General features: G+C 47.7%; 1 protein-coding gene across 1 annotated transcript in view; it reads right to left on the minus strand.

Annotated features, from left to right (window-relative positions):
- CLIC4 (chloride intracellular channel 4) overlaps nucleotides 1-10,026 on the minus strand; it is a 58,041-nt gene extending 48,015 nt beyond the window's left edge. Inside the window, exon 1 of the mRNA XM_005302063.5 lies at nucleotides 9,816-10,026. Coding sequence (XP_005302120.1) covers nucleotides 9,816-9,887 — 72 coding nt within the window. The 5' untranslated portion in view covers nucleotides 9,888-10,026. The remainder of the gene's footprint in view (nucleotides 1-9,815) is intronic.
- Nucleotides 10,027-14,887: the final 4,861 nt, after the last annotated feature.

Genomic DNA, 14,887 nt, shown 5'->3' on the forward strand with positions numbered 1-14,887 from the left:
GAATCATTAGGTGAAATTCTATGGCTTGTGTTATGCATGTCAAGCTAGGTCAGGGATTCTCAAACTTTTTTTTAAAATGGTGACCCCTTTCACATAGCAAGCCTCTCAGTGTGACCCCCCTTCCCCCCATTACATATGTTTTTTTTTTATCTATTTAACACCATTATAAATGCTGGAGGCAAAGCAGGATTTGGGGTGGAGGCTGACAGCTCACGACCCCCACATAAGAACCTTGCAACCGCCTGAGGGGTCCCGACCCCCAGTTTGAGAACCCCCGCGCTAGGTGATCATAATTGTCGTCCTGATTGTAAAAATGACTATGGATCCATGAGTAAATTCTCATAAGCCAAACAAGAAATGTTAACATGAATTCAAGTCCCGCATTGCCCCTTTTGAAGGAGTTAAACCTTTCAAACAAATATGCAACCTCGTGGAGTACAAAAGTCATTCTGTCTCAGAAGCACAGAACTCACTATTTAACTAGCAGCTGCACTAACACACACAGATGTTGTAATGAAATGCAACTCAAAGCTCACTCCTTCTCTGGAGAATGAGAAGCACTCAGCTACTGGGTCTAGGTAAAGAAATTGGGTTCTCCATCCTCCCTTTGTTGTAGTAGAACTCTCTTTGCTAGTTCATACCAACTCAGCCTATGCATGGCTAGTATACTCGATTCATATAGCTGTCTGCCATAAGCTACTTCCAGTCTCTGAACAAGGTCAGACACATTGGGGACAAAACACCAAGAAGGGACTGCAGTGGAGACGTGAAAAGCTAGCTGTAGAGAACAGGGAATTTTCCTCTCTGTCCACTCTGGGGATAAGCATGCAAAGGAAAAAAAGGAATCGCGGTCATTCCAACTAATCTTATAAGAAGAACTGTTTCTTCCATGAGGTAGTCTGACTGCCTCTTCCACAAGTTAGTTTATGCTTGCTATCCTATACTGCAGTGGTTCTCAACCAGCGGTCCAGGGATCCCTGGGGGGACCGCAAGTTTCTGGGGGTCCACCAAGCAGGGCTGGCATTAAACATGCTGGTGCCCAGGGCAGAAAGCCGAAGCCCCACTGCATATGTCTGAAGCCTGGGGCCCAGAACCCTGCCACCAGGGCTGAAGCCAAAGCAACTTAGCTTCACGGGGCCCCCTGTGGCGTGGGGCCCCAGGCAATCACCCTGCTTGCTATCCCCTAATGCTAGTCCTAGCTTTTATATGCAGATAAATAGTAGTTGTGGCACAGGTGGGCTGTGGAGTTTTTATAGCATGTTGGGGGGGGCCTCCGAAAGAAAAAGGTTGAGAACCTCTGCTGTACTCGACAGTGATCTTGAAGTCACTTCAGGTAATCATTACCCTTGCAGCCTAACTTCTTAGGATGCTAATACGGTCTTCACGGTGCTGCCACTGAAAGATTACAGACGCTCCCTGGGTTACGCAAACCCGACTTACGCAAATCCGGACTTACAGAAAAAGTCCCGTAAGCTTTTTTTTTTTTGGGGGGGGGGGGGGGAGAGAGGGGGAAGAATTATCGGGTATATGTTCCCAAGGTACGCAAAATTCGACTTATGCAAGACGTCTATATCTGAAACTATAGACTCTCCCACTCGCTTATATGGGTAACTAGTGAGTTTACATAAACATTCCTCACAAGTGTGCTACTTTCCAGCAGTCAGCTAGCGTCACCTTCTCAAATACTTACATGTGACCTCTGATGTCACGTTCATAAGTACTATCTTCCCATGATTCTGTGCATTCCCTAATATACACGTGATTAGGGACAATGATAATAAAAAATGCATCGCAAACATCAATGGAGCATATGACAGGATTCAATCTGCCACAGCCTTTGATGTGCTTTTTTGTTTGCTGATCTCTATTAGGTTGACGTGCTGAAACTCTTTGTTCTACTGTGTCTCAAAACAGTCACAAGCATTGTGTACACAAAAGCTTGATTTTTCCCCCCTTTATTGCTTATACAGTACTAATAAAGCCCCCAATACTTCCCATTTGAAGAGTGTTTTCTTGGCAGTCGCCATGTTCATATAAAGTGTTTATGGTGCAAACAGAGCAAAAGTCTGTTTCCCTCACAAGATATACCGTAGATATCAGCATAATCCTATTTGTAGCACTTGATTTTGGGCCAGAAGACACTCAGCCAATGCTCACAGCACTGGGGGGGCAGGAGGGGGGAGATCAGTGCACTGTCAGACATCTTCCAGTTGCGAAGTAAAACAGAGGCTCCCTTGAGAAACTAAATGCCGATTTTAAACTTGAAAAAGCTAAGATGTTCATACATGGAACTGCCTAAACATTAATTATAGCATTAAAGGGGACTACCTGCCAGAAATAGAATTATTGGTTAAAACCAGTACAACAGAAATTCAGCAAAATGTTGCAAGCGACCTCCAGTCTAAGAGAAGATCATTCACATGTGTAAACATTAATAATGGTTAATTGTTCCAAGTTTTTATTCCTGTTTTCTACTGGTTAAACATTAGACAGAACTGAATGTTGAAATTTTTTGAAAAAAGCTGAATATAGTATCATAGCTCTGCTTTTTTTTGTTGTTAAAAAAATATATTAGAAAACAGATGCAGATGAGAAAACAATGGGGTTTATGGTTATGAGCACTAATGCCTCCTCCAAAGCAAATGGCAGTTTTTAAAGAAATATGAGTTGCCTCATCAAAGAAGATGAAGTCGTCCAATGCCAGTTTCTAACGTATGATTCATTATAATCAATGACAAGGACATGCATGACATTTAATCCTCAGTGTATAAAGAATCACTTACGTTTTGCCAATATTTGCTCTCCAACACTGGGAAACCAACTCCCCCCTCCCCCGCCCCACAAAGAAAAGTAGACAAAGAAAAGGATCACCAGGTGGAGAGGAATAACAAGATGTCTGTTACCCATAAAACAATGTTTATCTTTACACCAAATGTTATTTCAGATGTAGGGTGAGAAAATTCCCAGGTGCAGAGGTTATTACAAGATTATCCTTTGCTGAGAATACTGTACCTAGAGAAAAGACTGTGTCTAATGAGATTACCTAGTGACGAGCCACCTCCTGACAAGATTATCTTCTTAGGACAATGCTGGAAATAAGTAACATTGCTTATTTACTGACTGGGTCTTGTTTTGATTGCATGGTTTTGCTGTCAAAGCAAACAATTATGGCAATGACGCAGTTTGAAGGGTGACCTGTTACAATATACAGCTATCATACCACCCATGAGATGCAAGATTTCTAACTAGGGATGGGCCTTGTCAAAATGTGACTAGAAAACCAAAGAACACTGAACACTGGCAATTCAGTGTATTCCTTCCTCTCACTCAGCCCTGAACCAGTGCTTCAGCATGGTGTCATAGGGAACTTGCTGCTAGAGGTGCTCTTACACATATGACAAAACCAAAGTTTTTGGCACTTGTAGTTAAAGATACCATAGCACTTTTTGCAGGAGTATGGATGTTAGCCCCAATCTGGCGAACTATAATTTACCTTCTCAAATGCTCCCTGTAGTTTCAGTGTAATACGGCATTCCCCTCCTTTCGTAAACTGTCTGGGAATACTGATGTGCTCTATTTTCACCCTGCTGTTAGAGAGCATTCAAGCTGCCCTCTAGAACGGGGGCGGGGGTTGTTGAATGTTGGGCATCCGTCATCCACAGCTCTTTTGCATGCCATCTTAAACAAACCCTACAAGCAGTTTTGTGTACTCTATCGTCAGGTTTCATAGATGAGTGCTTCTATTTGACTAAAGAAACATTAACCCAACACTTAAAAAAAAAAAAAAAAACGCAAAATCCAGACAAGACAAACTGAAGAGCAATTACCATAGGTTGCTTTATAAGAGCTCTAATCAAAGTATATTGCCTGAGTTGCTACACGTGATACCTCATGCTCATTACATTTCAGTCTTCATTACTATAAGATGCCACTTGGGTCTTTTAAAAACATTCCAGTTAGACAATGGAACCAGGCCTTCCTTATCAATAATACATGTGAACATGCTAGGAAGCTACACTGAAAGCACATGGGGAATGAGATACATCACTAATTCCTCCTAATCAGTTCGTAAAGAAAGACTTAGCATTTGTAAGTTAAAATGGGCTGCAGGCAGCCCATCAGTGAGGTTAATGAAAGACAAATTATACAAATACTAAAATTATTCATTACCAGAGACCACCAGTATAAATTCCACGAGCGACACCATACGTTACTCTTCGCACAGCACATCAATAGCTTTGTACTACAGAAACTGTTTTGCTATCTCTACATCTAGTGCTTACTTTTCAAATATGCCTCAGCACAGAAAAGACAAATATGAATTACAACAGCCCCCAGTATAAATATTGTCTTGAGAGAATAATCAAAACAATTTGAGGGTTCCTAACAGCTTTTTACAGTTGTACATGACTGAAAGCTAACCATGTGTGCACATTTTTCTCTAGACAGTTCTGTCACTGATCACAATCCAATATGATGGTTTTAAGACCAAAATTTTGGGAATATAGCCAGACTGACTAATGCTTCATAGATTTACTTCTGAAATTTTAATCCATACCTGTATTTTATTTCAGCCTGACTGCTGCAATCCTGTATACATGGGTCATTTGGCACAGACTTCATGAACCAGACTTCTTGCTTGGTCAGAGTCTTTCCATTACATTACCTCCATATTAAAAGCTTCACTGTGCACAGGTTGAGCAAAAGATTGTAGTATTCACTTTGGAAACAGATTACTTAGGTTCCCTATTCCATGCAAATCTTTTGGTTTTACATTCATTAAGTAACCACAGACAACGTCTTAATGTTTTTTAATCTATTCCACACACATGGGGCTACATCTTCTGATTAACTGGAACATATACATTGTTCTCCCTGGTTATGGAACATAATGCCTGACAACAACACCAAATTAGCTTGCCATTAAAGTTAAGCTAAAAACTAATAGGTGTCTTATTTTAAACGTTCTATTTTATTTGACATTAGCTTGTATGGAAATGACCATCTTAATAGTCCTGCTATTTTCTACCCAGCTGGCTCCCCACTGAACAATAACTGCATGACAGACTATTGTTCCCAGAAAGATTTAAGCACAATGCGGGATAGGTTACAGAGCATTGGAAGTGGAAATGGCTTTTTAATCAAGTTGCCAGAAAAAACTTTTCCTTCTCTCCCTACAAATGTGGGAATCTTCCTCTAAGATTTCCCTGACCTAAGCATCAGGAAGGGCAAGATAATGCCCTGGACCAGTTACGAGCCTTTTTATTTGTTTGTTTAAAAATAAATAAATAAATAAAAACCTGATCTTGACTTTAAAATGACACGGTGGATGAAGTAATTTCTTTTATTTGACCAACTTCTGTTGGAGACACACACAAGATTTGGAGCAACACAGAGCTCTTCTTCAGGTCTGAGGACCTGACTTTAAAGGCAGATATTATACCCACAGCTGGGAGTTGTGATATGGTATTTTCATAAAATTGGGATGGATAGATTCCTAGTGGTAGGCAATACTCACTTATAGCCCTGGATATGGTCATTCCAAATTCATGCCAAAAAACTGTGAAATAGCACACATGTATTCCATATACATGTAACACTCTGGAATGGAATAGGACAATGAAAGAGGAACAGTAAGTTCCCTCAAGCGTTCCAGCATCCTTCTTGGTACCTGATTATAGAACCACCACCATGTCCTTCATGCAAACATTTCTGTGCCTTCTTTCATAAACCCTTATGCATGGGGTGCCCTCCTTAACCTGATCCGCAAGGCCACTTCCCTCTTCTCCTTCAAATCCCACCTCAAGACCCATCTCTGCCCTGAAGTCTATAAGAAACCAGACAATTAATAATGGAGAGTAGGGTACATAAAGATAAATTAGCCCATTACATATTTATAAAATTATCAGAAAAAATGCAAAGACAGGTCTGATGTGGTTGGGACTGTTAAAGGCAACCGTTTATAGTTGACACATATTTGGTAGGAAGAGGCCCATCTATTGGGTCATGATGGAGATGAAGTTTCACTGGGGATTTTTATGGAAATTTACTGCTATTTCTGTTGTATTGTTATTTGTCAAAGTCACCCAGAGTAGCAGATGGATGCAACGATATAAATCTCAAGAAATAAATACACAGATATGTATATATTTGGCTTTATCCCTCTTCCAACACTTTTCATATGCCACTTGTCTTCGATTGTTGAAGTTCTTCAGGACAGACACCATTGCAGAGGTGGGCAAACTACGGCCCGCGGGACCGTCCTGCCCGGTCCTTGAACTCCCGGCTGGGGAGGCTAGCCCCCGGCCCCTCCCCCGCTGTCCTCCCTCCCCCGCAGCCACGCTGCCATGCAGGCAGGGCTTTGGGCAGCAGGAATGCACGCCCCTGCAGGGCAACGCAGCAGTGTGTCTGGCTCCGGCCGGGCGGCGCAGTTGCCAGACATGCTGCTCTGAGCAGAATGGTAAGGGGTCCGGGGGGTTGGATAAAAGACAGGGAGTCCCAGGGGGCAGTCAGGGGACAGGGAGCAGTTGGATGGGGTGGAGGCTCATGGGGGGGGTCAGGGGATAGGGAACAGGGGGGGTTGGATAGGCATGGGACACCCAAGGGATCTGTTGGGGTGGGGGCATGGCTAGGGGTTGGGGCAGTCAGGGGACAGGGAGGGTTGGATAGGGAGTGGGGTCCTGGGGAGGCGGTTAGGGGTGGGGGGTTCTGGGAGGGGACAGTCAGGGGATAAGGACCGAGGGGGGATGGGGGGGTTCTGAGGGGGGCAGTCAGGGGGCAGGAAGTGGAAGGGGTCAGATAGGGGTGGGGGCCAGGCTGTTTGGGGAGGCACAGCCTTCCCTACCTGGCCCTTCATGCAGTTTTGCAACCCTGCTGAGGCCCTCAGGCAAAAAAGTTTGCCCAGCCCTACACTATCGGGTGGAATTTTCAAAAGCATCTCAGTGACTTATGAAATCATTGAAAATATCACCCTAGGTTTACCTAGCACAATAGGGCTCAAATCCTCCTTGAGATCTCTGGGTGCTATTCTAATATTAAATAAGCATTACAGACAATTGTGACTAACATTTCAAATAGGAATAACCTATATTTTACTGTTTTATTGTCACCATGTGTACTGTGCTTCTATGATATAAAATATTTTGGAAAAAAAAAGGGCAAATAAAACAGGAATCCTCTGTTGTAGTGACTTCTCTAGGTGGTTACTAGTATATCCTCTGGTAGAGACTTGATACAACCTTTTAAATAATGGAAAGATTTTAGCTTTTTTTTTTTTTTTTTTTTTTTTTTTTAAAGTGGGCCACTTAACTTCAGCGCAAACTCAAAAAGGTCTTGGTGGAAGCTTTAACTATTCAACTCTACCCCTGTGATTGGTATAATGAGCAGTTTCCAAAAAAGAGATTAAGAAACTTGTATTATCCTCTCATGGCACTGGACAGAAACCTCATTTGAAGGGTTAAAAACAGTTTTTTAAAAAAGTGAGTCCCCCAAGGTATTTTTCCTTGATGAATTTAACCTATGGGCAAACAAAAAAATTGCTACTTATTCCCCACAATCTTCTTCCCCCACTTTGAAGCAGAAGTGATGATGATGCATCATCAAAGAGCCCCAGAGTAACCAAAATTTTACATCATACAAATACAAAACATTTGAGAAGCATATGGTATTTGCATTATTTTATGAGAAATGCAAATACAGTGCAACACCACACACTTCTCTCCTTGTCTGGAAGAAAAATTGGTTGCGTATTTAAAGGCCTATTATGTTTCAATCAAAATAGTTAAATTGTTGCAGCGGAACAAAAGATTATTAATGTTCCTGGATATCTCCAACTGCATGCACACACATTGTAGGGAGGTGAACTGTGGTGCATTTGTGAGGTACTGAGGTATGGAGACTAGAAGCTATTCCTTGCCATTTCAAAACTGAGCACATTGTCTGCTATGAAGAAATTATAATAGCAACAGCTGCTCTCTTTCCTGTTTGGACAATTTTTCTGTAAAGTACGTACATATTCTTAGTATCTTTCTTCAAATATTTCTGTGGTTTGTATTATCATTTGCTAACTATATGTACATATTTACTGTAGGTCACAGCTTCAAGACCTTTAGGTAGCTTCCACTTCCTCTTTTCTAGTTGAAGACTGCATAGGGTGCCCTGTCTCGAGTTGTCTCCAGCCCTGTATGTATTTGCCCCCTCAACTGCAGCAGGAAGGTGGGCATTACCTACAGCCACTGAGGGAAAAAGCATTTTGCAGATCTAAGAAAAGGTTTTGGAAACACCACAACAAAGAAATTCACGTGCCACTTTTCACACCAAGATCGGGTGAGTAACAGATTATTCACTGTCTGCATGACAGAATGATTTCACCACAGCATGACTTCAGACGCCCTAGCGTTCTGCCTCATCGACTCTCCATCTCTTTTTTCAAATCTCAGCTGAAGACATCTCTTCTCTGTACCGCTTAAATAAGGGGCTGGGCTAGAACTAATTTGATTATTAACTCTGGGGGGAGGAGGTCCATGAAACCCACAAAATAAAGTTACATTTGAAACAATGGCGGGGGGGAGGGAGGGACTAACAATGACTTCAAAAGAGTGAAGCTCTCTCTTCTTGGGGCAGTTTCCTCTCTCCCACTCCAGAGAGTTTCATCAAAAAACAAAAAAACTTTCCCCCTCCAAACTCCGATCCCCTTATACAGCGATCCCGTGTGCATCCCGCACCAGCCCGGACCCCGGCCGGCCGGCATGGCGAGTAGGGTGACCAGACAGCAAATGTGAAAAATCGGGACAGAGGGTGGGGGGTAATTGGAGCCTATATAAGAACAAGACCCCAAAATCAGGACTGTCCCTATAAAGTTGGGACATCTGGTCACCCTAATGGCGAGGGAGACCCTGCACGAAGGATGATGATGTTGGGGGGGGAAGAGGAGAAAGAGGCGGCAGCGGGAAAACCCACGGGGAGGGGGAGGCCTCGCCCCAAGGCGGGACGCGGGGGAACTCCCTGCTCGGAGGGACCTAGCGCTGCTCGGAGGGAGCCGCCCAGGGATGAGTGAGCGGAGGGGACTCACCGGGGCTGGCCACGGAGGCCGGATCCCGGAGAGGGGGAAGCCGCGGGGGCTCCCTCAAGGGGGGGGGGGAAGGGCTATCAGACGGGGGGGGAATCGCCCCCAAGGCTGAGTACTGCGGGGGCGGGGATGGATTCAGACTTGGAGCTCGGGGGGGGGGGGGGGGAGCGGGCGGGCCGGTCTCCCCGAGATGGAGGGAGTTGAGGGCGGGGGCGAGTTCCAGGGGGCGGCCGGTCTCCCCGGGATGGAGGGAACTGAGGGGGGGTCCCGCGGGGCCGGCCGGTCTCCCCGGGGTGGAGGTAGTTGAGGAGGGGAGACCCCGGAGAGAACTGAGGGGGGTTCCGGAGAGAGCTGAGGACGGGTCCCGGGGTGGCTGAGGCCGGCCGGTCTCCCCGGGGCGGAGGGAGCTGACGGGGGGTCCCGGGGGGGGGGTCCCGGGGTGGCTGAGGCCGGCCGGTCTCCCCGGAGCGGAGGGAGCTGACGGGGGGTCCCGGGGGGGGGGCTGAGGACGGGTCCCGGGGGGCCGGTCGGTCTCCCCGGGGCGGAGGGAGCTGACGGGGGGTCCCGGGGGGGGCTGAGGACGGGTCCCGCGAGGCCGGCCGGTCTCCCCGGGGCGGAGGGAGCTGACGGGGGGTCCCGGGGGGGGCTGAGGACGGGTCCCGCGAGGCCGGTCGGTCTCCCCGGGGCGGAGGGAGCTGACGGGGGGGACCCGGGGGGGGGGGGTACGAGCCTCCCCAGCCGCCCGTACCTTGACGAAGAGTTCGATGAGCGGCTCCTTGTCACCGTCCTTCAGCCCGTTCACCGGCATCGACAGCGCCATGCTCCCCCTGCCCGGCCGGCAGCGCCGGCTCGCTCCTTCCCCCCTCGCCCGGACCGAGAGACGCCGCCGCTCCCCGCACCCGCCCTGAGAGCGACTGACTGCCTGCCCCGCGCTACAGCCTCCGCCAGCGGCTGCCGGGGCGCCAGAGGGGGCGGGGCCTCGGGGGGCGGGGCCGGGCCAATGAGTCTCTATGGGAGGGGCGTGGTCTGTGGGGATGTGGGCGGGGCTGGGACAAACGGGTGCCCCGGCCGGGCAGACTCTGGGGGTCCCAATGGGAGGGGGCGTGGCCTATGGCTGCCGGACTTGAGTGGGCCTCGGCCCGCAGCTCCGAGGGGTGGGGCTTGTGGTGCAGCTGCGCCGGGAGGCCCGCTCCTCCGAGCTCCGGCTGGCACAGGGGCGGGAAGGGAGCCAGGCTGGGCGAGGGGAGAAAGACGCTGCTCGGGGAGAGTGGATCTGTACTTGCCCTGGAGAGGGAGGCTGCCCTGGGGAATGAGGGAGAGGGGGAGGCTGCCCTGGGGAGGGAGACCGCCCTGGGGGTGGGATAGAGAGGAGGCTGCCCTGGGGGAATGAGGGAGAGGGAGGCTGCCCGGGGGCAGTTGGAGGAGAGGGAGACCGCCGGGGGTGGGGGAATAGGGTGGAGACCGCCCTGGGGAGAGGGGGAGGAGAGGGAGACCGTGGGGGGGTGGAGACCGCCCTGGGGAGAGGGGGAGGAGAGGGAGACCGCCGGGGGGGGGAGCAGGGGGGGAGAGGGAGGCCGCCCTGGAGGAGGAGGAGGGGGGGGAGGGAGGGGATGGAAAGAGATCACTGGGGGTGATGCCCACCCGGGCGGCACATTCTCTCTCTCACACACACACTCCTTCCATGAGAAATGCTTCCACCACACCCTGGTCTAATTCTGGATTGTTATTTTTGCCTAAGGTTCTGGGGAGGGGGGCACTGCAGAGCCCGCTGCTGCTGGTGCGCTGCCCGATGACCTAATGTCTGGGAGCAGCCACCTCATGGGGCTGTGCTTGGCAAAGAAGGGGCAGGAAACCAGCACCCTCCTCCTCCTGCCCCAGACTGAAGAGCTGCTGTTATGGCCTGTGAGGTGAAACCCAGCTCACTAGGAGCTAGGCGGCAGCCTGGCCATCCACAATTTATCTGTCCGGTGAAGCCTTGGAAACTCCCCTCTTCTGTAACTGGCTCTAAGTGTTCAATGACTGCCCAGCCCAGGGAACATCTGTCTACATGCCAGTCAGCTAGGAGCCAGGCTTCTTTCACCACACAAGAAACATCTGGAGGAGGAGAGAGAAATACACATTACCTAGTCAGGAAAGAAATGTGGAGATTTTTTGTCTTGATTTCTCCCCCATAGCAGGGCCAGGGTCTGACTAGCCAGAAGGAAAGTTCACAGCAGATCTAGCTTAAGCAACAAAATAAAACCACACCCTCTGCTTTTTCCAGGTTATTTGCAAGGCTTGTGTACAACCAAAATAGCCCAGCCTCTGATCACACTCTCTCCATGCAACTGAACAGTGTGTAGTTTCCCAACCAATTATGAATAGAGTAGCTTTTTATACCTTCACCCTACCCCTTGCATTTTCAGTAGCCCAAACCCTTTTAAAGAGTCAGAACCTAACTAGGCACAGCTATACCAAATTACCTCCACTCAGTGACGCTGTCCCCTTGGGACATCCCTGGGATGGGGGGCAGCAGAGCAGTGTGGCCCCCTTATGTGACCTGTACATGCTGTCATACAACCTTGCCAATTTGTACTCAAGAGGGTTCATGCAGCCGGACACTGATCAGAGGAAGAGTATTATGAACAGAGTGTGTAGTGTAAATTTAATAGCCTCCCTTCCCAGCAGGCATTTCTGAGTTGAGCAAAATGTGTCATCGTAAAAAAATGTTTTTCCTTTTTAAACGTACTTGACCAAATTTTCACTGAGAGGGGGAAAGCAGCAAGTGGTGTTTTCATAGACTCAGACTTTAAGGCAGAAGGGACCAGCATGATCATCTAGTCTGACCTGCACACAGCAGGCCCCAGAACCTCACCCACTCCTGAAACACACCCCTAACCTCTGGCCAAGTTGCTGAAATCCTCACATCATGGTTTAAACACTTCACGTTACAGATAATTCACTATTTGTACTAGTTTAAACCATGCTGCAGAGGAAGGTGAAAAACCCCCAGTGTCTCTGCCAGTCTGACTCGGGGACGGAATTCCTTCCCGACTCCAAATATGGCGATCGGTTAGACCCTGAGCATATGGGCAAGACCTACCAGGCAGATACCTGGGAAAGAATTCTCTGTAGTAACTCAGAACCCTACCCATCTAGTGGCCCATCTCCAACAGTTGGGGATTTTTGTTACTGGCAGTCACTGATGGGCTGCATGCCATTGTAGGCAATCTGTCTGCCCTTATCTACAAGTAATTTGATGCAGTGGTAGCAGGGCTGGGGAGTTGACCTGAAAGGGTCTTTTCAAATTGATTTCTATGGGTCCTCTGCAGCCCTTCTTAACTAATTAATTCCCATTAGAGTCAGTAGAATCAGCTGTTTCGCAGTGTACAGCAGGCTCTGGGATGGAGGGGGGAAAAGCAAGGGTGGAGCAGGCTCAGGGGAGGGGCCTTGGGGTAAGGAGTGGAGTGGGGGCAGGGCCTGTGGTCGAGCAGTGGAAAGTTGGCACCTGTAGCTCCAGCCCCAGAGTCAGCACCTTTGCAAGGAGCCACATATTAACTACTGAAGAGCCACATCGGCTGCGGAGCCACAGGTTGGCCACCCCTGGTTTAGGGTAATCAACTGGCTCTTGTGTGGCTGCCTAGTCCAGGCAAGAATGTGGAGAGGCCCTATACAGAAACCCCCTAGACAGCACATCTTGTGTGTATTGTCAGTCTGGCAGCTAGAGGGAACCACAGGGTCTAGCTGTGTCTAGGGGCCTCAGTGAAGAATGGGCAGCAGGTTTAAAACAAATAAAAGGAAGTTGTTCTTCACACAGCACACAGTCAACCTGTGGAACTCCTTGCCTGAGGAGGTTGTGAAGGCTAGGACTATAACAGGATTTAAAAGAGAACTAGATAAATTCATGGAGGTTAAGTCCATTAATGGCTATTAGCCAGGATGGGTAAGGAATGGTGTCCCTAGCCTCTGGTTGTCAGAGGGTGGAGGTGGATGGCAGGAGAGAGATCACTTGATCATTACCTGTTAGATTCACCCCCTCTGGGGCACCTGGCATTGGCCACTGTCAGTAGAAGCATACTGGGCTGGATGGACCTTTGGTCTGAGCTAGTATGGCCGTTCTTATGTTCTCTTTTGTGTTAACTGCAATCACTTCTCATCTCCCTATACTGCAATAGACCCTGTAGGCAGATGTTGAGGGGGGACAAAGTTTACTCCCCTCGTGAAGATTGGAACTGAGACACACCAGCATTGCCAGTTTACAAAGCTATATCTTTATGAACTAACACTTCAACAATAACGCTGAGCAAGTGATTCATGCCACTAACCAGTGGAGGACAAGGGGAGTCAGGGACTTGGTAACAGGATTTGGAGCCTTTCCTTGCACTTCATGTGAATCCCAGGTTGGTAGTGGCTGAACGTCATTACCATCTGCTGACCGCGTGGTGGCCCCCGGTGAACTGAGTTGGCAAACTCACCCACGTCACAAAACCACCATCTCTATTGGTGGCTTCAGCTCAGAGGCCAAGGACTGACAAACTCTCATTCCAGAGGTGGTTCCTCTGAATCAGGACTAGGACACACTGCGAAGGGGAGCGCACAGAAAGCTCCTACTGCCCCTGTTGTACCTATTCGTTGACTAAATAGCTTCATAGATTCCAAGGCCAGAGGAGACCAGTGTCCGACCTCCTGCATAACGGAGGCCACAGAACTTCCCCAGAATAATTCCTGTTTGAACTAGAGCATCTTTTAGAGAAGCATCCAGTCTTGATTTTAAAATTGCCGGGATGGAGAATCCACCACAACTCTTGGTACATTGTTCCAATGCTTAATCACCTTCACTGTTAAAATACTACATCTTATTTCCACTCTGAATTTGTCTAGCTTCAGCTTCCAGTATTTGGATTTCAGAAGCCTTTGGGTATATAAATTCACCATCTTTCAACAGGCGAAGATGTTAAAATTGCAGATTTCTGTAAAAGTCAAAACTACTGTGAAACTTACCTTACTGGTAAACAAGGTGATGCCCACTTCTCCCTCAAGGAGCACAGCAGGAGAGGGCAATATTTCTCATGTACAGAAACAGTTGGCCTGCACAGCTCTACGCTGATGTCCACATTTTGGAAGCTGAGAGGTGCGGATGCTCAGCCACTGGTTCTGGGCTGCAGTCCCCTTTGTGCTATGTTACATTTTTATCGGCAATATAAATGAGCTCCAAAGTGTGCCAAGTCTATTACCATTAATCACCCCTGAGTTTCTTCTCTATTAAAAGGCAGCATATGGTGTTGGCTTGCAGGGTAGTTAATGACCAGTTTATTTCTAGCCAGCTGCGTTAGCCTTGCCTACTTTCTAACATTCTTTAAGCTCTTTCACTTGTGGGTGACCTTTTCCTCTAGTTCAATGGACTCCTTCTTGACCTCTCATCTTTTCCATTTGAAGGAAGTTTCTTTCTTTAATGAGGTTCACAGTGGTTTTGAATGGTGAAAGCTTTCAGATGTTTCCTATTTCTGTGATTGAGAGATGTGCTATTTTGGAAGGTTTCCATAATCATAATAATTAATACTTAGTACTTAAATTCTAAATGCTTTGCAAAATAAATAACCAATCCTCATGGCACCTTTATGGAGGAATAAGCATTGTCCACATTTTGCACTGGTTGGAAATGAGTCAGAAAAGTTAAGTGGTATGTCCAAAGCTAAAGAGGGAACTGGTATCAGAGCTAGGGAATTAGAACACAGGGATTCCTGCCTCTCTCTCTCCTATGCTCAGAACACGAAGCTATGCTCTTTCTGTTAATTGTATTGTATTGCATTCATGGCTTCCATTCTACAGAACAGTTATGCA

This window comes from Chrysemys picta, chromosome 23 (assembly GCF_011386835.1).
Source record: "Chrysemys picta bellii isolate R12L10 chromosome 23, ASM1138683v2, whole genome shotgun sequence".
NCBI lineage: Eukaryota > Metazoa > Chordata > Testudines > Emydidae > Chrysemys > Chrysemys picta.